Genomic DNA, 25,828 nt, shown 5'->3' on the forward strand with positions numbered 1-25,828 from the left:
CTGCTGGTCATTGCATTTGTGTGTGTGTGTGTGTGTGTGTGTGTGTGTGTGTGTGTGTGTGTGTGTGTGTTTTCAATAGCTTTAGATCTTCACATCAGTCAGGGGAGACATGTCTTACAATGAAACCCCATATTGACACAATCGTGTTAATTAAACTAGCATCAGAGAACTTCAAATAAGCATCATCAGTCTCTGCAATGATTGATTTGTCCAGAGGTCAACATATATAACTTATATAGACACTATTTAAAAATCAAAAGCTACCTGAGTATTTTCAAACAGTGGAGAGATGAGAGATGTGTAATGATTTATCATGCATTGTCATGCATCATCAATAGGTCATAGGTCAATATGAATACATACAATTCTACATTAATAATGTAGAATTTATAGCTGAGTAGGCCTATTATACATGAGTTTGATTCCAGCATGTGTCTGCATGAGACAGTGGGAGACAGAGAGGCTGGGAGAGAGGGGGTGGGGTGGGGGGTCACATGCAGAAAACGGCACGAGCTGAATGATTCACTGCAACCATGTGAACTGCCATTGTTGCTTTATGCACGACAAACCAACAGTGACAAGTGTGTGTGGTGTGGATAGATACATTGACAGTAATACTTTGAAATGTAAACATTTTTATTGATCCTTTTGAAAGTATTGGTATTATCGGATCGATCCCATAGTTAACAGCAGTCACCCACAACCTGAAATATAGAAAGCAGAAGAGAGTAGGCTACATGTTTATTACTAATGGAGATAGATGCTTTACAAGCGCAATGACTCCCTCTAGTGGCCTAGGCGCGTCATTACAACACAAACACTCAGTCACCCGGTACACTGGGGGTCGCTGTCCGATACTCAAGTGTTTCCCTGAGTTTGGCTCGTGTCGTTAGTTTTTCTGGCTGTCAACACGGCGTGTAAACACCTACACGGAACAGAGCTGCGGAGCAGAGCTGCAGGCGGCAGGACCGCGCAGATTTCCTTTGCCAATTCAACAGCTGAATGGGAAAAGCCTGCATGATATTCCCTCTGCTGAGTCGGTAGCGTCGCTGAGGGAAGAGTCCGGAAGAAAAGCCAGGACGGTAGTTTCATTGTTTGCAAGAGAGGGAGAGAAGGATAGAGGGAGAGAGGGAGAGAGAGACAGGGGAGGACGGAGGAGGCAGCAGCAGCAGCAGCAGCAGCTCGTCAGCGCCTGTAGAGACGAACCATGGCAGCAGCGACCGTGGTGGAGGCTGATCCGACCACGAGCGATGGCGGCGCCGCTTTCTCCGGCGCACAGAGCCGGGGATGGGATGAGTCTCAGCTCCGGGCATATTCTTTCCCGACCAAACCCATCCCCAGACTGTCCCACACGGACCCCCGAGCAGAGATGCTGATCAATAACGAGGTGAGACTGGCAAGTTTGCTTGCTCAAACTTTTACCTCACCGCAGCCTTCTTACAATATCATTTAAAAAACAAAACAAAAACTTAATTAATCACGTGCATTAATCAGTTCACATTAACCAACCTTAAAATCTGGTTTTATAAGAAGTTCACCCAAGCAGCTGTGGCTTGAAAATAACATTAGCCCAACTCAAAATCCACCAGGCGATCAATATCTTGTTTTTATCTAATTTTGATTACAGTATTGAAAACGAAAGTAACAATGTTAAACGAGGGATGCAACCAACGATTATTTCCTTGATAGATCGGATGTCAAGTTCGTCTTTATAAATAATCCGTTTATTTCAGTATAATTTCATCGAGTCAAGAATGACATCTCAGCAGCCCAAAAGTATGTCAACATTAAAATCACGTTTTGTAATGATAAGCTCAACATTTTCACATTTATGGTTGCTGGGACAGTCAAATAGCATATTTTCTGTTTTGACAGTAATAAAACTGCAAAGCTCAGTGAGTCTCAAGTTAAAGAATTACACAGTCATTTTTGTCACACCGGTACTTTGCCTCTCCACATCTGGTTTGCAAATACTTGTTAACATAATTTTGCTCAGATCGGTCAGCTGCAGTTTTTCTACTGTATGTGAGTCTAACAGCTGTTGGTAGTCAAAGTATGACAAATCCAGCTGAAGTGTTGCCTCTGTGGTTTTAATGTGCACATTCAAGTTGAGACAGTAACAATCCTCTGTATGCATAATGCATTAAACATCTAGGCTGATAAAATTATGCAAAACAAAAAGCATGATCAAATTTTGTTCATTTTGGGGAAACGAACCTTGCTGTATCTTATTAGTATCTTTCATGTTTGTTGCGTTCAGCTAGAGCTTTTCCCTGGAGGCTTGTCTACCTGGTTTACATAGACAATAGGCAGCTTGCACAGATGTGTCCTGGTGGGGAAATGTGCAGTCTTACACATCACCTCCATAGAAGTGATATGACATGGGTAGCCTACTGTATGTGTTGTCACGTCTCGTTGAGAGGACATGACAAACACTTAACCCCACCTCAAAATGTTCTAATGGCTTGACTCTTATCTTATCCCAACATGGAGGGGAACACATTTAGTTTTAAGATATTTTTGGATTGAACAAGAGGCTTAGATTATGATGAAAAGGGACAGACCTTTGTTAAATGGTGAACTCCTTGACTGGTGCTAAAATAGTACTTTACTGGTATCCTCACTTTATGATTAAAAAAAATCAGCTGGTTTTCTGAGTTTTTCATGTTCACATAGAGCAGGGTAGATCATCTCCTAATACATGTGAATGTGTCTGAACCAGATATAGGCTAAACTAAAACATAGAAAATTCTGTCCTGCATTGGATGAAATTACCTCTTTGCTTTATCTATTCACCAGCAGTGTGCACAGGAATAAAAATAGCCTGCGTCAGTGACCACTTTTAATGACTGTATTGCACACTAACCTATGACAAATTTCAGCTTTTGACATATGGCTTACAAGGATAGTGACACCACAATATTACATAACCCATGTGCCAGATTTAAAATTTATGGAGTTCAAATGTGAGTCAGGTTCAGTGAAAAAACATTTTTACACACAACTGAACCGGGAGCTTCTTTATATTAAAGAAAGGAATTTGTTGCTGTAATGATGTCCCTAATTTTGAACCAGTGCTGCTTTGACTATATTAGAACATTTCTTGCTTTTTTTGAGATTGATAACTTGCACTTAAATGTGATATGCATGATTCGAGCTTGGAGTTTGCAGAGAAAGTCATGATGAGGGACCGGGGTACCAGAATAATATTGTTACTGTACCATGATGCAATATTATAAATATTATCAAGGTAGAGAGGGTGGAGAACTTTAAATTCCTGAGTCTGCATCAGGGCAGACCTGTAAACATTGTTTCCAGACATCTCTCACGTAGTGGGGAAGGCCCAGCAGAAATTATACTGAACAGTCCCACCTCCAAGAGCAAGAACTACTGAGCTCCTGCTGCACAGTATGGTCTGGCTGTTGCTCTGTGGAAGACCTAAGGGGATTGTTTACTCCCATAATAGCCATATTGCAATTTTGTTTGTATTCTGGTAAATAATGCAGCCCCATTGTCACATTGGGCATATACTGCAGTATTGCATGTACCAGACCATTTAATGCTACTCCTCATACCTTTTGCTTTTACTAGTTGAGCTGTTCTGAGAAAAGACAAAGATCTAATCACTGAATCTTACTCCTCCACATAACAGTGGAGGAGTAAGATTCATTCATGCTTCTACTCACAGTTTGAATGAGTGCAGTCGACATTTTTAACAGGTTAAAACCTTAATAATAAGTGTTTGGCATAAGGAAAATTCAAATATGTCCATATAGGCTCTAAGTCGTATCCAGATGGCACATTAAAGAGAGAGAGAAAAAAAAGAGTTAAACACAGAAAAAAGAAAAGAGCGATATCAGAAGTGCATCGCGTGCGACCTGTCGTTGTAAAGCAGCCGCGAGGACACAGAGAAAGACCCAGAGGAAGCCGCTGCTTGAACTGAACGTGGGCCAAGAGCGAAGTCCCTGCACGTAAACACATTAAAGTTAGTCGACGGAGCTCGTTTTTGTGCTGTTGACACCGTTTTTATTGACGCCTCGGGACCACAAACCCCCTATCCACGCGCCTCAGCGAAAGTGAAACCTAGAGAAAGAAGAGAAGAGAGGGGGAAAGAGAGAGAGAGGGAGAGAGAGAGGCTGGCAGCGGGAGCGCGCTCACCCGGCTACGTTCAGTTTGTCACGTAGCCCTCGCGGCGCGGTGCGTTCAATGCCGCACACTACTGCACTATCCATGTACTGCGCCTATGCGTGCTCGGTTCCTCTTTGTTTTAAGGGTTATTCAAGGCAAGAAAAACACTGATACAATCAAGACGATGCACACGCAGAAAATGATGATGTTGATGTAATCCGGAAAGGTGCAATATAATAAAAATGCCACAAAGAACAATAATAAGCAGTAATTATGTTTAGATGATGAATTGCAGTTTTAAACTGCTGTAAACACTGTAGATAATTAGTAAATGCAGCAAAGAACAGTGACTTTTAGAATTAATATTAAATAACAGTGATACAGGCTTTCTACATGTATTGTAGTAATTTATCATGAGTGCATGATTATAAGCTTTATTTCAGACACAGGTCCATATCACAAATCATACAATATAAATAGTAAAAAATAAAAGAAAGTACAAAAATACAAGAAAAGTGTGCATAAAGTATAGGACAATTAAAATGTAAGTTATTGTAGTATTACTGCTATAATGTTCTTTATTTGTTTTCAGGAACCGGTGGTTTTAACAGACACAAACCTTGTGTATCCAGCTCTCAAATGGGACATTCCATACCTCCTGGAGAACATTGGGAATGGAGACTTCTCTGTTTACACGGCTGAAAAACACAAGTTTCTCTACTATGATGAGAAGAAAATGGCAAATTTTGAGAACTTTGTCCCCAAATCACAACGGACGGAAATGAAATTCTCAGAATTTGTGGATAAAATGCATATAACGGAGCAGATGGGAGGAGAGGAGAGGTAAGAGTTATTTGTCATGGTCTTTTAGTCGGAGCTGTGCACTTATGCATTTAACAGGAATATGATGCAAGATGTGTTTATGTTAAGGCTGCCTGACTGAGCCTAAACAAAGTCATCTCTTTGAAGCACAAATACCCACGTATCAGGGTGTGATTGTGCTGCAGGTGTGGTTGACAGTGAAGGGTGTTTTCTCTCGTTCTCTCAAATGAAATGCAGCACAAGGAAGTGGCACAAATGACTAAGCATTTACTCTGGAGAACCGGGGGCGAAATCCAGTCCTGTGATCTGACTCGGCTCTGGCTGCACACACACACACATATCACTTACTGAAGTGAACTCACTCTTTGACTCGCTGACACTCACAGTGGCTGTGATCAGTTTGAATTTACACTGTCCACTTCCCTCAATGTCATGTTGTTCTTCACGTCTGAAAGGAGATATAATATACTGAAACACAAGTACCTTGTAAATAAATCCTAAATGCTGCAGAAATATTTATAGGGATTCTGAAATTGAGCTGCATTGTGAGTTGTTTCAGCTCCCATAATGTTAAACTGAGTGGCTAATCATTTTTTTTCTGGTCTCCTTTTTCATGCATTTGAAGAGTATATCTGCAGCAGACCCTGAATGACACAGTAGGGAAGAAGATCGTTGTTGACTTCCTTGGTTTCAACTGGAATTGGATCAACAAGCAGCAAGCCAAGAGAAACTGGGGACAGCTGACATCTAACCTGCTGCTCATAGGCATGGAGGGTAAGGATTTCAAGAGGAGTCATTTGCTGCACAGGGAATGCAGTGTCTGCTCTCAAATGTTTTGTCTGCAGGCCTGGTTAAAGTGTTTTAAAGCACCTTTCTAGCTATAGATGCATTTGCTTCTATTTATTGTATTACTCTTTAATTTTTTTCTCTCACAATAGGCAATGTGACGCCAGCACATTACGACGAACAGCAGAACTTCTTTGCACAGATCAAAGGACATAAGAGGTGCATCCTCTTCCCTCCAGACCAGTTTGATTGTCTTTATCCATATCCTGTGCATCACCCCTGTGACAGGCAGAGCCAAGTAAGCCATTCACCTGATAATGTGATAATGTATTGGTGACTTGATTAAGTTTAGTGCACTCACCTTTATGAAATTTGTCTCCGTTACCGCTGCGGTCGACAAAATGTGTTCATGTTGTGCTTGTCTTTCATCTTTAGGTGGATTTCGATAGCCCGGACTATGAAAGGTTTCCCAGTTTCAGAAATGTTGTTGGCTATGAGACTGTTGTGGGCCCAGGAGATGTGCTCTACATCCCTATGTATTGGTAAGAAGTACATGTACCAACAGCACACGCTGCTTCTCGGATCTAGTACACAACTCTAGTTTTAACTTAGGGTATTTCTTGGACCTTGGGTTTCTTCGATACATTGCCAGCTGTGTTCTGTGTCTTAGTATAAAAGGTTATAACAGTTATAATTCTTAGTGAATCTGATGTGTGGGAGCATGAATCTACATTGAGTGTAGTGTTATTTTAAACTACTCATAACGACTAATACAAAATAGAAATAGTCGTAATAGTCACAGATGTGTGTTGATGATTTTACTGGGTGGGGGCAATGTAATGAGCACAATGAAAACTTCCTTGCACAAGCTCTTGCTCTACTGTGAACTACACAGATACTAGTTAGGAGACGTAGCCCCAAACCTGCAGCTTTATTCACCATTAGCAAGCATATTAGCATAAATAACATTATAGCAGATTGACATAACTCTGTGCCAACCTTAAATATGAATACATTTTCAGATGTAAATGTCTCTTTAGAGGTATGATAAAAAACATAATGATAATTTTTAGATAACAAACTTGCAGATTATAGAGAAACTTTTTCAAAATAAAATGATACTTGATAAAATGATTTTACACTTGCATTTATAACATGGTCTTATTTATATTTTGTCTTCTTTTCTTCAGGTGGCATCACATTGAATCACTGTTGAACGGTGGAGTGACGATCACTGTAAACTTCTGGTACAAAGTAGGTACATTTCAATTATCTCGCCTTCCCTGCTACACATTTGTGTTTCCTTCTTAACCACTCACCAGTTTGACTCTTGATCTGATCAGGGCGCCCCTACACCCAAGAGGATAGAGTACCCTCTACGAGCTCATCAGAAGGTGGCCATCATGAGAAATATTGAGAAAATGCTGGGAGAAGCACTTGGAGACCCACATGAAGTAAACACATTTTATTTTCTCTCCTCTCTCACCATCAGTGTACTGATGCACAAGTTAGACATGAATGTCACATTGCCCGTTTCTAGAACATCAACTCCACATCTAGGTCACCTGTTAGATCAAATCCCTGGGGCATGCTGACCCTTCCAGCAACCCAATTACAGTGAATATTTATGGCTTACCTGATTTAGTACAAAAGGAAAGATATATACGGTCCGGGACAACGAGTAAAACAATGTTATGTATCTCTATGAAGCAGCCTATCCTAACCAAGATCTTTTGTTTCCCCTGTAGGTCGGACCTTTACTAAAAACGATGATCAAGGGGCGATATGAACAGGATCATAGTTAAAGAGTCCCACCCTGAAAAATGTTAACTAGACTGCTTCAGGAAAACTGTATGCGTGTGGAATTAAGACTGCTGTGTGTGTGTGTGTGTGTGTGTGTGTGTGTGTGTGTATAATGAGCATCCTGACTTCGGAGCTACGTATCACTGCATGGCAAATAAGCGGCCATCTTGAAACCATTCTGCTTCAGTCGTCTCCAAGTGCCATTGTCATTGCAAATGTGTTAAGAGAAGAAACATCTGAACGGCTTAAGGGAATTTGCCCAATTTCAAGAAGTTTTTTTTCCCCTTCTGGCTCAAGTCCAGATGTATTTATGTGAGTCAGTATTCTGTCAACAGTTGCACTGTTCAAGAAAATGGGTATTTGGGTATATTTGCTCACCTAAGCCACTTAATAAGTGAGATCGGTACCTTCTGGAGCAACCTCAATATTTTGACCACTTATGGATGAATCAATGGGTATTATATACAAATATCTCTCTATATATGTATATATATACTTGAGCTAAAAACATGACAAATCTTATATACTTGTAAAAACACAGTTGTGGCTTGATGCTTAATGTGGAGTGACCATATTGTATCTCGTCTTTATCATGAGGACAGTTCTACAATAGATTGGATTATTGCCAGTAAGACGACAGGTCTTTTAAGTGTCTTTGGAATACTTATCTGTGCAAGTCTACATTATCTCTATGCCCACGAATGACATAGATTTCAGGGAGGGGTCAGAGAAAATGTTCAGTTGCAAAGTCACAGTAATAAAGGACAGCATTTACAGTGATTAAAAACAGTGGTGAAATACGATCAGAATAATGTGTGGGTGTACAGATGGGGGTTCATATATTCAGCTGAAGGAATGTGTGACAGCTTGCAGCTAAATTATTTTAGCAGAGTTATCACTTTGTGTTATCGGATCTAGTACACAGCTCTGTTATTTATTTATGCTCTTCCTCGTTTGATTTGTATTTCAAGGACTTTATTGGATGTGTTATCAAGAGCATTATTGAGTATGAGTTATCTCTCCATACCAGTAACAGGTCAGGAAGAACTGACTGAGTTTTCTTGGGAAATGTTATTACAGGACTGAATTAGCAGGGCCATCCACTGAGAGTGGGTCAGAAAACAGCCATGGAAGTGCATCATAGTGCACCATCTAGTGTTCAAGTTTGCAGTTGCATGTTAAGCTTGATGTGTCTGGTTCATACACTATAATTCTACAATACAGATATTCAACATGTATTTAATGCAGCAGGTTTGAAATTAAATTCTGCTGCGACATGTTCTAAAGTCTATCTCCAGCTGAAAACCTGTGCTTGCCCTCTGCTACTATAGGTTAACAATCAGAAATGCACTTGTTTCTACTTTCATGCAGCCATATTTTGAAGATAACTTGAAATATAGCCGTCGCTGTGCCAGTTGAAAGTACTTTCTCAGACTGTTGTGAAAAATTAACATGAAACAAAAAGGGGAGGATAATTTCATGTTATGTTATTACGTGGCAAATCCAACTTTTAAAACCACTTTAAGAGTTATCCTCATATTCAAATAGCTTTGTTTGCTTGTGACATGTGGATGAATCAGTAAATGGTGTACTATAAGAACGTTGAATTTGCCTTAATTTGCAGGTTTTCAAGGTTTGTTTATCATTAAGATTCATCTTTTCAAGTGCCGATAAGGTGCAAATGTATTTCTTACAGACTGCACGTTCACCGAACTGTGCTAATTCCAATGTAATTCCAATGAATTTACCTTATGTAAAACTGAGGTTTCATCTCTCTTCTGTTGCCACATTTTCCCCTGTTTACTGTATGTGCCTTGCTTAATGTGGGTTTGGCACTTAATATTGGAAAAAAAAAGTTTTTTAATTTTTATTTTACGGTCAAAATGTTTATTTTCACTTAAAACATTCAACAGCTTTAAAAGGTGAGAGTGATATGGATTTATAGAGGTAGAGGCATGTTTTTTTTATTTTTATTTGATGGATGCTGGTTTTCTGTTTTGAACTTTACAGTATATGCTCACCTTGTTCATCTGATTTAAAACATTTTGTTTGAGAAATTCTGCACTGTTGAGTTTTTAATGACTGCTCAGAGATGTGATGACTTCTTGAATTAGTCCCTTCTGCAACATGAGTGAATAAATCAAAGAATACAACATCAGTGGTAGTCTACAAAAATTAGTTTTTTATTTACTACAAATTGTGCGTCAGTGGTTTCTCAAAGCGAAGGGTTAAACTCATTTGTGACTGAACAGCTTCAATAAACCCGTTCCATGCTGGACAGCAACACCATCATATAGTAATTGAAGACACCATTGCTGCTGATAATGACATGTATCAGTAACAACACATCTTCTCAACATTGGGTTGTGTTACATTTACACTCAGGGAAACTATATTATACCACCAATCATAAACAATTGCTTATAGCTGCTCCAAATGGATGCAGAGGAGGAACATAAATAAAGAGCTGGTATATCTTTTTTTTTAAACTGACCAACCCATTTATCCTAATATACAGTTAACAAGAAATGAGAATCTAATCATACTCAGAAATTCCACAACCAACAACCACAAGCCAAGCTAAATTCACAGAGCACAAATGAGATGAAAGGAGCCAAGAGGACCACTTCAGTAACATCATGTAAACGGACTTTGAAAGCACAAAACGTTGCCTCTTCACAATAAAACACATGATCTGAGACTTTGCAAATCTAAACATCTATATCAAAAATAAAGAGACTGCTGCTGGAATTAACTTAAAAATTCCTCCATCAGCATTTAAGGGGCAACCACAGTTCTCCGCTTTATTATGCCAGAATTTATAGCGCTGTAATAGCCAGTGCAACCCTTGAGAATTGAATTTGCTGTGCTAGAAAATTAGCTAACAAACACTTTATTGATAGTTGTAGTGTTTTCCAATATATTGATAATACAAGGCCATACAATTATATTACAAAGGTGTATGTAAATGATAGCTGCCCTTTGTTTAATCGTAATTAGGCTTCTCAGGAGTCACATGTCCACTGGGTCATAGTAGTCAGTTTCTAAACCACACTTTTCGTTGACTTTAAGCTGAAGCCATTGTGTTCACTTTTCAAAACTACATGATTTTCCATTTGAGAAATTACAATTTTCTAAAAACAAAAATAGTTCTATACAGTGGAAAATGTTGCATATTATCGCATATACCCTTTCTTTATTTACCCTAAGTAATATTATGTAATGTTAATGTTAATTACTGTAAACAAATCAAAAATCACAGATTTCTTTTGTGGACCTATTAGGAGGATGATACAAGATAATACTCAACTATCTCAGAAACACAGAACCTCCTTCATCATCATAAAACATCTGGATCTTAAATCGACATTAAGCAACATACATAGTCCAGCTAAAGAAACATGATATAGGTGTTATCATTAACAAGGACTATGAAGTGGATCAGTATATAGTTTTTCCTGAAGGTGTCCAACCACATATCAAACACCTACGTGATGACGGCTGTTGCTACTTGCATACAAATATTCATTAAAAAGGTTTAATCTGAAAACAATTTTGTAGCACAACAAATTGTCCAAAACACAAGGCTTGACTAAACATTTTCACAGCGCTATTCCTGTATGATGTAAAAATATAACTTTAAATAAAATTGGCATCAATGATTTAAATTTTATATGTACATAAAAAGACAGTTGTGGTTTGTAATGTCCAGAAGATATTTTACAGCACCACTAGAACTTATTTACAGAAATGAAAATAGATTCATCTCTATAATGTCATGTCATCATTGTGTATCCATGTTGTACTATGTGAAAAGACAATGCCAAAAAAAATAATTATGGTATAAAAATCAAAAGAAAAAATTATGTGGTAAAAAAAAGAGAAGATAAAAGGACAGTAACGTCAGTGCAACATCAGACCTGCTGAGATGACAAAACGTATACGTATATGTAGGTGAGGCTGTTACACAAACCGGAACACAAGTTACAACATCCCCATCAAAATATCACACTAAATTTCAGAAGTTCCTAAAACGAGTAGTGATGCAACTGAAACACTGTAATTTTACGTTTCAACCAAGGCATATAATGGTAACATTTTGTTAAAATAAGCCACTGACACCAACTAACAAATATGTTCCTTAGGAAAAAGGTCTAACAAATTCAGGCTAAATGGACTTGATAAATAATAACAGTGTAAACAATATTGTCAGTAGCTGCTCTTACAGTGTTGTGCTCGTCATCAATGGAATCTGTACTTGCGAGCGGGCTTGAGGTTGACATACGTCTTCTTCATGTCCTCAGTCTCGTTTGTCTTCACGAGTTGGTAACGCTCTCCCTTCGTGGTTACCACCTGATTACCGTGGTACCGTACTAGCTTCTTGGGAGCCTGCAGAAATCACAGCAGGATGCCCAGGTTAAAATGTGTCAAGGGCATTTGATAAAGCAGCAGCAGAGTATAAGCAGAGACTTACGTCTTTGGGGGCAACAGGACGGTGTGTTTTTTTGTCATCCTCCCTGTCCACATGCATGTACCTGTGGAGATGAAACACAGGCATAAATGTGGAAACAAGGTAGTGAGGCCATGTTTGCTCTCCACTGTATGGTAACAACCTTACTTACTTCTCAAGGATGCTCTCTTTCAGTTTGTGGTCGGCCACTGAGGAAATACTTTTCCCATGGTTCACCTGAGGCAGTTGGACAGCATCAAATCAGACATACACAACATAGGCTAGGCTGCAGCTGACTTGAAACACAACGACTGTCTGTGTGTTGTGGCAGAGACTCACATTAAGAGGAGTGGGGCTGAGTTGAACATCGCCCTCTATGATAAGGCGCACAGCTTCCTCCATGTCTCCTTTGGCAATAGACAGGGCACTACGAGCCTCCGACAGACTACACTTGGGAAACATCTCCAGCAGGTGCTGCTCTTGGGCCTCCCACTCTGACACTGGTAGCTGGACATATACACATCTACACATGTTAACCTCTCAATTCAAATACAGGTAATACTCAGAAAATTAGAATATCGTGAAAAAGTTCATTCACTTCCCCATGATTGCGAACTGTACTGAACCAGACAGAGAGCTTTTAAAGGCTCAGGAACCCTTTGCAGGTGTTTTGGATTAATTGGCTGACAATTTGAGCTACAACATTGAACTTTTTCACGATATTCAAATTTTTTGAGATTCTGATTTTGGGGTTTTCATAAGCTGTAAGCCATAATAATCAAAATTCTAACAAATAAAAGCTTGAAATATCTTGCAATGCCTGTTATGAGTCTAAATAATATATTCATTTCACCTTTTAAGTTGAATTACTTAAATGAATGAACGTTTTCACGATATTCTAATTTTCTGAGTATTACCTGTACATTAGGAAAAGGAAAACAATGTGCTGATGTGCACTAAAATGATCACCTTAGCAGTAGCACCCTCCGTCTGGGGTTTAAGGCACTGTGTTTCTTTTCCTGGTGGAGGGTCACTGGGCATAGTGGTGAGTTTCAATGAAACATCATCTGTGCCTGCCTTAGGTACGCTGTTTTCTTCATCAGCTAAACAGAAAACTGACAAGTTATTATCAGCACAGAATACTAAACATGTTAAACCGGTGATACCGAACAGTGGCACTTTGCTTGTTTTTGATGCCTCTTTTTGAAATATTGAAAACTATATGGAAATAAAGAAAGGGTAACACTGTATATATCAGAAATAATCAAAAGGCAGTACCTGAGGTCCGAGCTGTGGCTAGTTTTGAAGCCAAGTTGAACATCATTTCACAGACCTTTACACTGAAAAAACAAACAAACAAAAAAACATTTTAATAACAACAAATGACAGAGTAATGTTGCGTTCTGGTCTTATTTAACAATGTTACCTGTCAATTTCAGCAAAGCCAGGTATGTAAGCCTCTAGCATCTCTGCAAAGACCTCCACATCAAAGTTTTCCTCCACACTCTGCTGGGAGCCGAGATCCTCCAGGACTCCAGTGATATAAGACAGAAGAACATCATCCAGTGCGCTGCAGACAGGGAAGGGTAAAGGAGAAATTACCGTAAAACTGATTGAATTATACTTTTCTGTGAAGATGCAAGAAATTACACTTAGAAACTGCTTACCTGAGATCTGCATCCGGAATGTAAGTCTGAATAAACTCGTGCATCGCACTGTGGATGATTTTGTGGAGGTCCATCGTCTTCTACTGTGCAGCAGAGGAAATGCTGTAGTTGGGAACACAGCAGACGGTCGACAGGTTTATAATGAGCGGCAGTGACAGGCAGCAAACCTCAAGTGACCAAACACACCAGTTGTCATCCGTGCACCAAATAAGGTGCACCCACCGACCCAGGCTGACATAAGGAGGTTACCAAAGCATTTCTCTTACGAAAGCCTGGTTATGAAAGCTTGTGAGACTGCAGTCACGGCACGGAGGTCAGCTTTTTAATTTAATTTCACTTAAAAGCATCAACACATTAGTTGGTTTACACTTGCCAGTTCATATCAGCAAAGATCACTAGAAGGTTAAGATGAACTAGGATGCAACTACAACTCATATTAACAATGGAGGACCGCGGGAAGCTACTTGACGACTAGGCTACACAGTGGTTAATTGAAGGTAACAATTACTATAGTTAAAAGCTTTGAATACTACTCGTTTGTTGCAGTTCATCAGCCATGCTAACGTTGATTTTGTTGCACAGCGTTAGCATTACAGCTACGGCTAACGTCGCGGCTAGGCTAAGCTAAGCTATCACCGTTTGCCAGTACCCGCCTCTTTGAGCTACCAGCCCCACGCAGGTATTTTCCACGACATTATCACTGTCCGTTAATCTTCATTTTCGCAACCTCTGACAGAAATAACTGTACGTTGTTAGCGAACTAGCGGCTTAGCTGAGTGGTTTGTTGTTAGCCGTCAATAACAGCCAGCTAACGGTTAACGCTCGCGACCAAAGCGACCCTCGGTTCGTATTTATGTCGGAGAGACTTTTAACGGAGTAAAGACTTACTGCGGCAGAAACTATGGGGACATGAAGCTCAAATTTTGTTTTTACCCCCCGATTGTAGTAGGGGTGGTAGATTGGTCAATGCAGAGGGTCCAGAGGCTTTTTTTTGTATCCGTGTTGCTGCTTGTTGGCCCCCGCACGCGCACGAACGATTCAAAACATTAGCACGTCATTTCCTTTGGTTGTAAATGTAAACACAGTAACACGGTGTCTGTGTGAAGTGTTGGTAAACGTGGATTTGAATGTATTTTCTCCTTATCAGAGTGAGGATAAGAGGTAGTGAGAAGTGTGTTAGTGATAATGAAAAAACAGACAAATATTTCAAAGTGATAAATACTGAAAAACTCTTAGGCCTAGGCTTCTTATGGAGGAGCGTTTTTGTGGCTGCTCATAGGTTAATATATATAAATTCTTTTGGGAAAAATTGGCCTGATTGATCCTCTCTCACTGTGAGGATTTACATTGTTGAGGATTTGGACAGAAGATGAAATAGGCTAATGCATGTCACCTTTACTTTGTCACTTTGTCACCTTGGCCTCTGTGACCTCTGTGACCTTTTACAGTTGGTCAAAAAACAACTCATTACATTAGCCTACATCTCCAGTGCCTTGAAAACCCTATTCAAATCCCCAAATTTCATCCATGTTTGTTATGTTACATGAACTCAAAAACAATTAAAATGCTAAATAAAAGAGCTATTAGCCTATATGACAAAAATATGCACCGTTGAAGCAGGTATTTTGTCAACACTAGGATAGGCTATTTCATATTTCATGGACGTGTTAGAACCCATATACAGTAACAGATAAAACTTCAGTGAATCCAACAATGTGCTTTATTTTTTAAGACAAAAAAGCAAATTATCAGCTTCTTGTCTGTGTTTTTGTGAGTTAGAAAACTGAAGCAACACTCAGACAGAATAAAAAAGACAAACGCTATAGGTCCAACAAGTGCTCAAAGTAGAACAGCTTTCTCTCAAATGTGAAATCCCTCTCAAGTTCCACTGGAAACCAAGTCTTTAATAGTCAATCATACACATGTTTGATTAAGATTAATCTCCTCATTGGATGTGAAGGTTTCTGTGACTCATCTTCGGTTCCTGACTCGGTGTCTCAACACTGGTCTAGGCTACATTAGGCCAGCAAATAGTCTACTCTCAGTGGGACATTATCTTATATCTTTTGCCAGATCCATACATAGTTGATGATCAAGGTGTTATCTGAGGCAGCATCAATGATGCCATCAGAGCCTGCTCTCAGTTACCTCCGCCTGTGTTGGTATTATAGCAGATATGTACATGTAAATCATTAATGCCCATTCAATTGTTTTCTTGCTCCCTTGGCAGTATCTCTTGCCGGCTGTAGTATTTCATCAGGAAATATGGTACACGCCACTGATAAAACAAACAAGAACCATTCTCAACTTGGCTGAACTCTGTTTCAACCCTGAGCTCATGGCTAGACAGGTGGGGCTGAGCTATCTAGGGGGAGACCATGTAAAATCTGCAGCAGAGGAGAGCATCTTGTTTTTCTTCATGTGTGTTAACAGCTGACAATGAGAAGAGCCTCTGAGCCATAACACACATTGAGTATCCTGTTTTATCACACTTGTGTTCAAACTGTACAGGCTCAAACTTCAGGCAACATTTCCCAACACTTTTACAGACAAAGCAAAAATCTTAAGTGCAGTGTGTGTCGCATTCATACCTAAACAAAATGTAGCCTAATGCTTTAAAAATTAAACTGTTCAGAATCACATTTTTCAACTTGTTCAGTTCAGAATTCAGCTGTAAATATGAAGCATAATAGGCATAATAAAGCAGACACTGTAGGATTTCATTTTTTATTTTTTTTCTTTTTACATCAAAAATTGCCACAACACTAGGTGGCAGCATTGAGTTATTAGTGACGCCCGGACCTCATCCACTTCTCTGAGTGGTGGTTTGCTGTTGAGACCCCCCAACAAAACAACAAAGGAAATTCATTGCTATAATCAGACCCACAATGATTTATACAAATGTTATATTTTAGAATTTGTTCTGGAGAACAAGTCAAGATTAAGACACAACAGTTGCAAGTTGTTCGCCAGTGCTTAAATCTGGGTTGTAGCCATCACCAAAATAAATGGAGCCAATGTTGTTGAGGAAGATTATCTCCCAGTTTTACTTGAATCCCAAAGTGGAACAACAGTCATAATGTTTGGTCAGACTTCAGTATCGTGATTTGTTTTTGTTTTCTAATACCTATCATCTTGGTTCCATGTGCGAGTGAGAGAGGGAAACATACAGAACATGCATGCATGAACTCAAATCATGCACTTATCCAAACAGTATTTTAAACTATCTTTAAATGAATCCATTGCCAAATAAAAAAATATAGCCTACCACTGATTATGATAAAGATTGAAATATTCTTGTTGGGAAACTGTCTTGCTTTCCTGCTCTTGCTCGCATCACAAGAAACATGCAAACATTCAGCTGTATAATAATTCGATAATCAGATACAAACACGCACACTATAAGCCGGATCAATACAAAATGACATATACCATCAATAATAACAAGGCCAACATTGCGTTGTTAGCCTCAAGCAACGTTATTATTTAAAATTTCCATTGGGAGCTGAGTTAAAACAGTGTGGTAATAAAATAAATCAGTGGATATGTTTTCATAAAATGCATTCAAAGCATGTTTGAATGTGGAAATCATATTCCTTACAGAAGTAGAAGGACAAGATTTTTTTTTCCCGAGAATAAATAATTAAAAAACTTACAAACTCATTATACTATACACGCTGCTGCAAGTGGAGGAGAAACTTTAATATGTGCTAATGGTATGTTTACTCTTTTCTGCTCCTATATACCGGGGTACAATCAAGCATGTCATGCAACAATGTTGAGTCAGGGCACATAATGTGGATATTGTACTGGTGGCACAGATTTCCATTTTCACACAGACAGTGGGGATGGGGGGTGGGGGGAGTGGGGGAGAGAAGGGGTTGGCCGGGGGATGTCTGAGCAAAAATAAATTAATTTTACAATTCTCATCAGAGTCCCCAAAACACTGAATGATTTACTGCCAAATTAATTACCCTTTACCTAACTTTAGACAATAATGCTCAGCGCTGTCTGTCGGAACAGTATTATTCTATTAACGTTCGATTTGCAGTTCAGCCAGAGTGACTTCATATTTAGATTTTATTATATTTCCTTAGTGAATGTGTAGCATTGCATCCACAATAGAAAGGCACAGAACTATCAGATATTTTTCAGTTGAATCACCTGTGCAGAAGAGATGGGATCAGCACATTATTTGGAGAGAGAATTTGTTAAAATTTTTTAAACACTTAACATATCTGTTCCACGGCATTACAAAAGGTGCATTTACAGAGTGAATTCAAGCACAGTGCAGTTTAATTAATTGAAACTTTTATAATATGGGTCTTCCTTCACAATCATCACCCATCTTTAATCAAATATAAGGCTTACTTATCATTTCACCTCTCTCTGCTTGGTTTTGAAGGTCGTGTGATTCAAAGGGTTATTGTGTAGATTTTGACAAAAGTAGAGTATTAACAACACTTGTGAAATCAAAGTTGGCGTATGTTTTCAATTAAATTTTTTACCTTTAGACTTCTTTTTTTAAAATTCTTTATCGAAGAGCCGCAATGTTAGTGACTTGAAGAGACTTGGAGCATGAGGGTGAGATTAGCTGGCTGGTCGTCTGAGGGAGAGGGGCTGACCTGATCCAGATCCGGGCCACCTGTGAGGGCTAGCCTGCCCTCCCGTCTGCCTCCTGTCCTGTCTCCAGGAAGTAGTCACCAGGCCACTTTTACCACAGTCAGAGGTTACACAAGGACTACAGGGTTAAACAGTAGACCATTACACTTAGGGCAAAAATGTTAATATTGCTCTGTAGAGTTATATATTCAATAGAAAATCAGTGACATGACTGTAAAGATTTCTATACAGTAGATAAACCTATGAAATGACATTCTGTATTTCCCAGAGTAAAGTTTAGTTAGACATAATAAGCTGCAACAAATGGGTGCAATAAGCAGGGCAGTTCAAAAACACAACCTGCATTGGGTTCTTCTCAGTAAATGGGTTGGTCTCCCTTGTCTTGGTTTGTGTGTCTCTGTTCAGCAGTCGATAGGTTAACCTGCCCCTGGCATCCATCTTATGTGGCCCCCCTCGCATTACCATTGATCTGAGGGAAATAAAGAGCACACGTGTTATTATATACAGCCCAGGAAAAACACCCTCTCACAGTGATGGAGTGAACAGGCCAAATGTATGAAATATTGCCCCTCCGACATATTCTGTCTTCCTGTCAATAGTGCAGCCTTTGCCCACAATCTGGATCAATAGCGACTTATCTTTTCATGATAACACATAACAATGTTGTCTGTTGTCTTTTTCTGATGTTGAAGTTCTAATTCTGTCCCTCTGCCTTTTTAAATCATCCACGCTGAAATGTATATTCGGATATTTATTGTTTTCCTTGTTTTTTTTTCCACCTAAAGGCATAAAATTGGCGTGGGCCCGCAAGTCTGAGACATGGCAGTTACAAATTTACATGTTGGTTTTCTGGACGTTTCTCTGAAGCTTTTGGGGGTCTCTCATGTGTGAGACTGCTCAGTGGAGAGAAGACACCCCTCTGTAAAAACATCTGTTGTGGAAATGGCTGTCAGACTCCCTTTTGTGGGCTCCGTCTTTTCTTTGCACAGAGATTGTCATTTGTTTTGATCATTTATGTGGGTGAAAGAATAATGATAAAAAATCTGGAGAATGTAGCCATGCAGTTGAGCAATCTACAGTGGGGCTGTGTTTATACACTTATTTAATTTATTTATTTTTTTAGGGAAAGAAACATTTCTCTCTGATTTAGAGGCATTGTGGTCTGCACAATGAGGCATGTCATGTAACTATGTTATCTAATGTAAAAGTAAACTATAATGCACCCTGAGTGATGCGACAAAGTAAAGTTTTTGCAAATATTTTGCAATTAACCATTTCAGTAAGCATATGTTCCCTGTACATTAAGACAAGCTGCTAAAAGATGATAACAAAATACTCTTTAATTATTCATGATGTGGTGATGGTTATCATCTATGGAAGAAGTCACTGGAAAAGAGACATTTAGATCTATTTAATTATGGAAAATGCTCTCTCTTTTAATTTCATATAAATGAACCCAACTGATTGCTATAAGAAAAGTGCAATAGGAAGTGATATAATGTGTCAAATATATTGTCAATAAATGCTTTGTGTTGTCCTTTTTTTCTCAGAGTGGCCCAAGGTGCACTGACACCACCGTGCTCCACCAGCACAGGAAGTGTTTGGAAAGCACCTGTCCAGTGGTGCCACAGGGCACATCACCTCTGTGTACCAACAGGTCAGCCTCCATTTGTCTGAGTCAGGTAGCTCTCTCACTTCATGCCTTTTTTCACTGCCCGACACTATACAAGACACAACATGAAATAATTAGTTTTGCTAAAATCAAATTAGGTCATTTTTAAATAGGTGTTATTTCCATCATCTGTTTTATGTTTTAGAAGCCCCATACAACAGGAAATTTACAGACACAACTGAATAGTTCATATATACTGTATCATGAAGTTGAAAGCAGAATTAGACATTTTACCGGCAACTTCCTCTCATGACCTTGTTGGACGATAAAGAAAAGTTCTGCATGGACATGATTTTTCCTGTGAATCCAAAGGTTTCATATTATTATTTCTGAGTGTAACTGCCATTTTCAGTTCTCATTGTTTCAAAAAATATATATATAGTGCAAAATGGAGCAGATTCTATGTAAAAGAATCTAAACATTGTGTGTACGACCTGGTTTAAAAGGTGTAAAAAGCTGTCTCTATTTAAATGAACCATAACAGCGAGATCCCTGCATGAATTAATGGGACGCCTGTTTGCGACTCTATGATTTTCCTGCAGAACAGGTGAGTGTTTGAGCAGAGTGACACCTCATAAACTAGCTGATAACCTGTTCCTGTGTCTTCTTATCTGTCTTCCAGACAATCCCTGGTCCCTGAGCACGTTGTCGTTTCCCCTCGGGCCCATTATCAGATCCCCTCTGTAGGCTCCCAGCAGCTGCAGTTATTGTGGAAGACTCTACTTTTATAGCCTCATGACGTCTGTGACAACACTGGTTTTTATGAGTGAGTACATGCTGTCTTGTGGTTGTTGGGATAGTTTCCTTTTTTGTTTTGACTCAGCAGCTTCCTTCTATGTTTTTTTGTTTTTCTTGTCAAATATATTTTTAAAAAATTGATTTTTTTTTTTTTAATGGACAATGTGCTTAACACAGTAAATGAATATTTCTTGGCAAACAAGTACGAAAATGTAATGATTTATGGCTTTTCAGTAGTAGTGGTGTTTATACCAAATCTGAAAAGTGTAAATTAAACCTAACATAATAAAAGAAAACAAAAAAAACAAGGCAAAGAAAAGCCCACTGAAAAATGTAGCGCTGAATTTAATTATTAGGTTATTTTCAAATATTATATCATTAATCATCTTTTTCCAATCATGTTTCAGCACTGATCGGTCCCTCGCTCTATCTGTGAGAAACGTGTTATCTCCCTCTGCCATTCATGTACACATTTATTGGATTCCAAGTCTCTGGGATCAATCTTTTGGCCACCAGAGGAGCATAACTAATGGCAACATTAGAATGGCTTTGTGAGAGGGACTGGCCGGATGCAGGTTAACCAAGCAGGAAATAATCTAGGATTTTATATCCTGCATGAATGGCGATAGGATATGCTGAGAATAAATTAATCCCCCCCAAAATTTTAGCACTGAGGTTATCTTTTGAATGAAACAGTTACAGAGGGGTGGACGGTTTATTTGGCTGATTTTTTTTTTTCTGGGGGAGGAGGGGGGTGGTGTTGCTCCCTGCATGCACATGTGGAATTTCTTGGCAGATAATGACCGTCATCTTAATGCTCAGCCAGGGTCAGACTATCTATTCTGCCTCTGACCGCAGGTCTAGACGTCCTTCCTCTGGAAAGCGTCCCCCCTCCTCCTTCCTTTTAAAGATCCACTTCTATTTTCCTGTTGTGCCCAAACAAGGATTTTATAAAACGGGTGACATCGCCACACAAGCTGTCTGCCGAATCCCCCTTAATTAAAGTGACGTTTAAAGCCTTCCTCAGACACTAATAAACCCCCTCCATTAAGATCCTCCTAATTACTGTGTGCAAAGGAAAAGGGGACACACACAGACAGACAGTGTGGAGGTAAGCCTGCTGGCATTTGGCCCCATAAGCTGGGCGCCACACAAAAGAAAATGTCCCCTGGGTTACCCATCCTACTAGACAGATTCCTGTTTTTTTTTCCAACCTCGCTCCCCCTCTCTTGTTTTCTTCTTTATGAATGAAAGTATATGACATGTGTGGCTGAGTGTCCATTCATGGAGCTGCTGGAATGTGTGAATAAGGCATGAATGAGGCATGAGTCCCAGCCACCTGATTAGTCATTAAGCAGTTTTTTGACATTACCATTGTTTAAATGTGCATAGTGGAAGTGAGGGTGCTGTCGATTTGAAAAGATAAATATTCAGAGGGAACTGAGGGACGCAGGGATCTCAGAGAGCATCCATCTAACATTTTGATCATCAGAACACTGATTTTTTAAGGCTTTGCTACGCAGATTCAAGTCCCGTGCTAGTTTGATATGACTTTGATGTGGACAAGAGACTCTCATATGGTTATGCGCCGCTCTGAGCCACATGTACATAGTGTGTGGACAGTCACTACAGCGTCAGTGGCAGAGTCCTGCCCAGAGAGGTTAAAAGTGTTTGGTTCGTGTCCTGGTCTGCAGATTAATGACATTAACGAAGTTTCCATTAGTCGTGCAACTGGGGGAGACATGGGCGTCCATGCGGAAAGCCACATGACCGAGGCAGAGATAAGAGAAAATGAAATACGTCTTCGTGGAGACAGGAGGGGCCAGGAAGTGCCACTCCAAATTAGCCGCAGGCCCAGTTTGTTGTTACTTCATTAACCCAACAGCCCCGGGAAAAATAAAAAGCAGGGTCGCAACCTTTAGCAACAGGGAGGCCTGAAATTTGCAAAGAGAGGCTCTGTCAAACTTTTAGCTGGATGCAACTTTTGACACAATACAGACAAGTGTTTATGGGGGAAAGTGGGCATTTAAAGTCAAATCCAGGAAACTTCACACTTTATTAGGTTTTAGTATTTTACCTCAAAACAGGTCTTTCTCATCTGAGATTGATTCAGTTATAATTGCTGCAGTTCCAATTAAAAGAACAACAACTCTACTCTACTTTTGTTTTAATCATTTAGGCAAACGTTAAAATATCGCGCAGGTTAATTACAAGCATGTATTCAGTTTTTTTAATAGAATTGTGAGGTTGAAATCAATTATTTTGTAATAATCCTGAGAAGTTGTTATAAATTAGATGAAGTAGTCGGTTTCTGACTGTCTGATCTATTAAATGTTAATATTTATGTCCTACAGAAAAACTACGTAAAAGTGACAGTGTGTATTTATTTAGGTCAGTTATGCTCCTTGGTTCAGATCTGACATGATATGGATGTGAAAGTTCACACAGACTCTGTGCGGACATTGAGAAACTTTACACAACATTACGTCAAACTAACCCAGCCCATTCACATCAGTCAAATACACTCATTATCAGCCTTTCTACAAATGACAATAAAATAGGATATTATTGGATCATTCTTTTTAGATAATGTGTGTTGAGCTCTGTTTGTTGCTGTGCAGCACTTGGTGGTGTTCTTCAAAACAGAGCTGAGGTGTATAATGCCGTCCTTGTTGTTGTAACACGAGCGGAGCAGTGGCTCTTTATTTGCAGGCAGTGACTTTATTAGAGTCTATGGTTACAGACCCTTGGAAGGAGGGCTATTGTATTCTCACCCCTTCTCTGGCAAACATACCTCTGCTGCTCTCCTCCATTGTGCACTCTTCATAACAAACAGGCCTGATGGATTCTGCAGAGAGAGGAGACATCTGAAGCTTATATGTATTTTGTGTAGTTATCTTCTATTGATTAGGAAGGTGGAGTTTGTCACTCTGAAATGCCCTCATGAATCTTTTCATTGCTTTAGATCTGAATTCCAAGTTTATCTCTTAAAAAGTCAGATAAATTGCCTTCTCTCTCTCTCTGCCCCCCCCTCTCTCTCTCTCTCTCTCTCTCTCTCTCTCTCTCTCTCTCACACACACACACACACAGACACACACACACACACACACACACAGACACACACACACACACACACACACACACACACACACACACACACACACACACACACACACACACACACACACACACACACACACACACCTACTCAGCAACATGGATCAGCAGCAGCTGACTTGGCTAGAAACTCTGTGGCACAGGTAGACAGAAGCAGGGTCCAGCGAGTGTCTACTGAGGCTGCAGACACATCTGCCTGCTTGATTTCACCTGGTAACTGAGCATGTAGTATTTACTTCTCGGCTGAAATGCAATCAGGGGCTGGTAGCTGGCAAGGAAGCAACGAGCCTGCGATTAGGTGCAGCTTTTTTTCCTCCCTCCCCTTCTCATGAGAGTTAAGGAAGACTTGGAGTTGGAAAAGTGGAAAAGAAAAGAATGTATTGAAATATTTTGACAACTTATGTAAAACAGCATGAGATTTTTTTTTTAGGTTATGTTATACTATGTAGAAGAACATAAAAATATTACCTAAACTATCAAAAACAGTCTTCTATTGTGAAATCTTTAGTTTTCCAAGAATTGTGTTGCATGTGTTGGCAGGACACTCATATATCAAACTTATTGCTTCTATCATTTACTACTGAAGTGGTAGTTATGATAACATTCAAGCAGAGTTCAAGGTCTAGCACTAAAAGCATGATTAATTGTACAATACAGTTTCCAATTCATCATTATGAGCTGTTTCATTGCTGACGAAAAGAGCCTCATGAATTCCTGATGGTGAACGTAAAAGTGACGCAACTGAGGTTCCTACGGTAGAGTGCTCCCCTGTGTGTGTATAAACATTTTACATGCTCTAGACAAGAGTCACCTCTCTAATCTGGCTGAAGAAGTGTGTGGAGAGGTCCTTTATCCCTCCCTGCTTTAACCGGTTGCTCACAGAAGAGCCATTTACCTCCACTAATGGGGAGTGAGCCTTTCACTGGGGCCTGTTTGCCTCTCAGTCCTCTGAAAGAAAACTTCGCCAGAGAGGAGACATTAAGAAAACCAGTTAATCTGGAGCAGCCTGTCTGTGTCTGCCCAGGGAGTGGACCGAGCTCCTTGGTGCCTTTTCAAGAGGCTCCCCTTCACAGCAACTATAGAAGTGTTAGATCAGCACTTTTCTCAGTCGCCCTCACGAAGACACAGTGGTTAAATAAGTGAGTGGTTAGCCACCATGTCTGCTGCTCATTGAGTCTGAAAGCTCTAAACCTAAATGAACCACACAACATTTGCCACTAACAATTTATTTTGTAGGTTTGTTACTACACACCTGTCACTCAGGGGCCAAAGCATTATGATAGGAGCCTTCAAATGTGAGAGAAGTTAAGCAGACTGTTGAAGTAACATGACAAACCATGTTCACTCTAGTTTAGTGTGTTGCATGCTAATATTTACTTGTTAGCTTCTGAATGGAAAATAGAGCTGAGGCCTATGGGAATGCCACCATATAGGCTACCAATCTACCTGATAATGGTGCAGGATGAGAAATTTAGGGATGGTCAAATTTCTTAAAATCATCTTGGGGGAATGCAAACATCTGAGTCAAACTTCATGGAGCTGATTAACATATTTCACATAAGGCCTAACATGTCAACCTGCTGGTGGCGCTTGGGGTAAAGCCAAAGAGAGCACTTAAGTCAGGAGGAATCATCATCAGGGGACCATGAATGTTACATAATTAATGGCAATCCATCCAGTAGTTACTGATATATTACAATCTGTGGACTGACCATAACTGCTCTTGTATCTGTGGAGCAAACACACAAACACACAAACACACACACACATGTGAAAAAAAGAGCTAAGACCGTCTGTGGTGTTAAATACTCACTCTAACCCATATAGAGAAAATGTATTATTTCTATTAAAGTAGCAAGTCTCTGAATCAGGCAATAAACCAGGAGGGACAGAAGCCTTACTACACTCACAACCAAGTCACTGCTACCTTTGTTTGTGGCAGTGGGGGCTTTTAACCCCCGGACAGTTAGTCTTTACTGACCGTTTATTTATGGAGCAATCCTACTGTGGCAGGAGTGCTAC

At 39.7% G+C, this 25,828-nt stretch overlaps 2 protein-coding genes across 3 annotated transcripts; one reads left to right on the forward strand and one right to left on the reverse strand.

Annotated features, from left to right (window-relative positions):
* Nucleotides 1-905: 905 nt before the first annotated feature.
* Nucleotides 906-9,689, forward strand: hif1an (hypoxia inducible factor 1 subunit alpha inhibitor). Its single transcript, XM_083988159.1, has 8 exons — nt 906-1,387; nt 4,721-4,971; nt 5,576-5,724; nt 5,889-6,034; nt 6,172-6,278; nt 6,927-6,990; nt 7,080-7,190; nt 7,485-9,689. Exons 1-8 carry the CDS (start codon nt 1,208-1,210, stop codon nt 7,539-7,541), a joined length of 1,065 nt encoding a protein of 354 aa, XP_083844285.1. The 5' UTR covers nt 906-1,207; the 3' UTR covers nt 7,542-9,689.
* A 117-nt stretch (nt 9,690-9,806) lies between these two features.
* Nucleotides 9,807-14,694, reverse strand: cuedc2 (CUE domain containing 2). 2 transcript variants are annotated; one of them, XM_083987873.1, is made up of 9 exons: nt 14,545-14,694; nt 13,657-13,758; nt 13,416-13,559; nt 13,268-13,329; nt 12,959-13,092; nt 12,329-12,496; nt 12,162-12,226; nt 12,014-12,074; nt 9,807-11,928 (listed from the first exon to the last, which is right to left on the reverse strand). In XM_083987873.1, the coding sequence occupies exons 2-9, from the start codon at nt 13,728-13,730 to the stop codon at nt 11,782-11,784; spliced, it is 855 nt and encodes a 284-aa protein (XP_083843999.1). In that variant the 5' UTR covers nt 13,731-13,758; nt 14,545-14,694; the 3' UTR covers nt 9,807-11,781. The 2 variants fall into 2 exon arrangements, with proteins under 2 accessions (XP_083843999.1, XP_083844000.1); XM_083987874.1 differs by having other exon boundaries at nt 14,590-14,672.
* Nucleotides 14,695-25,828: the final 11,134 nt, after the last annotated feature.

The sequence above is a fragment of the Trachurus trachurus genome (assembly GCF_905171665.1).
Source record: "Trachurus trachurus genome assembly, chromosome: 15".
In the NCBI taxonomy this organism is placed as follows: domain Eukaryota; kingdom Metazoa; phylum Chordata; class Actinopteri; order Carangiformes; family Carangidae; genus Trachurus; species Trachurus trachurus.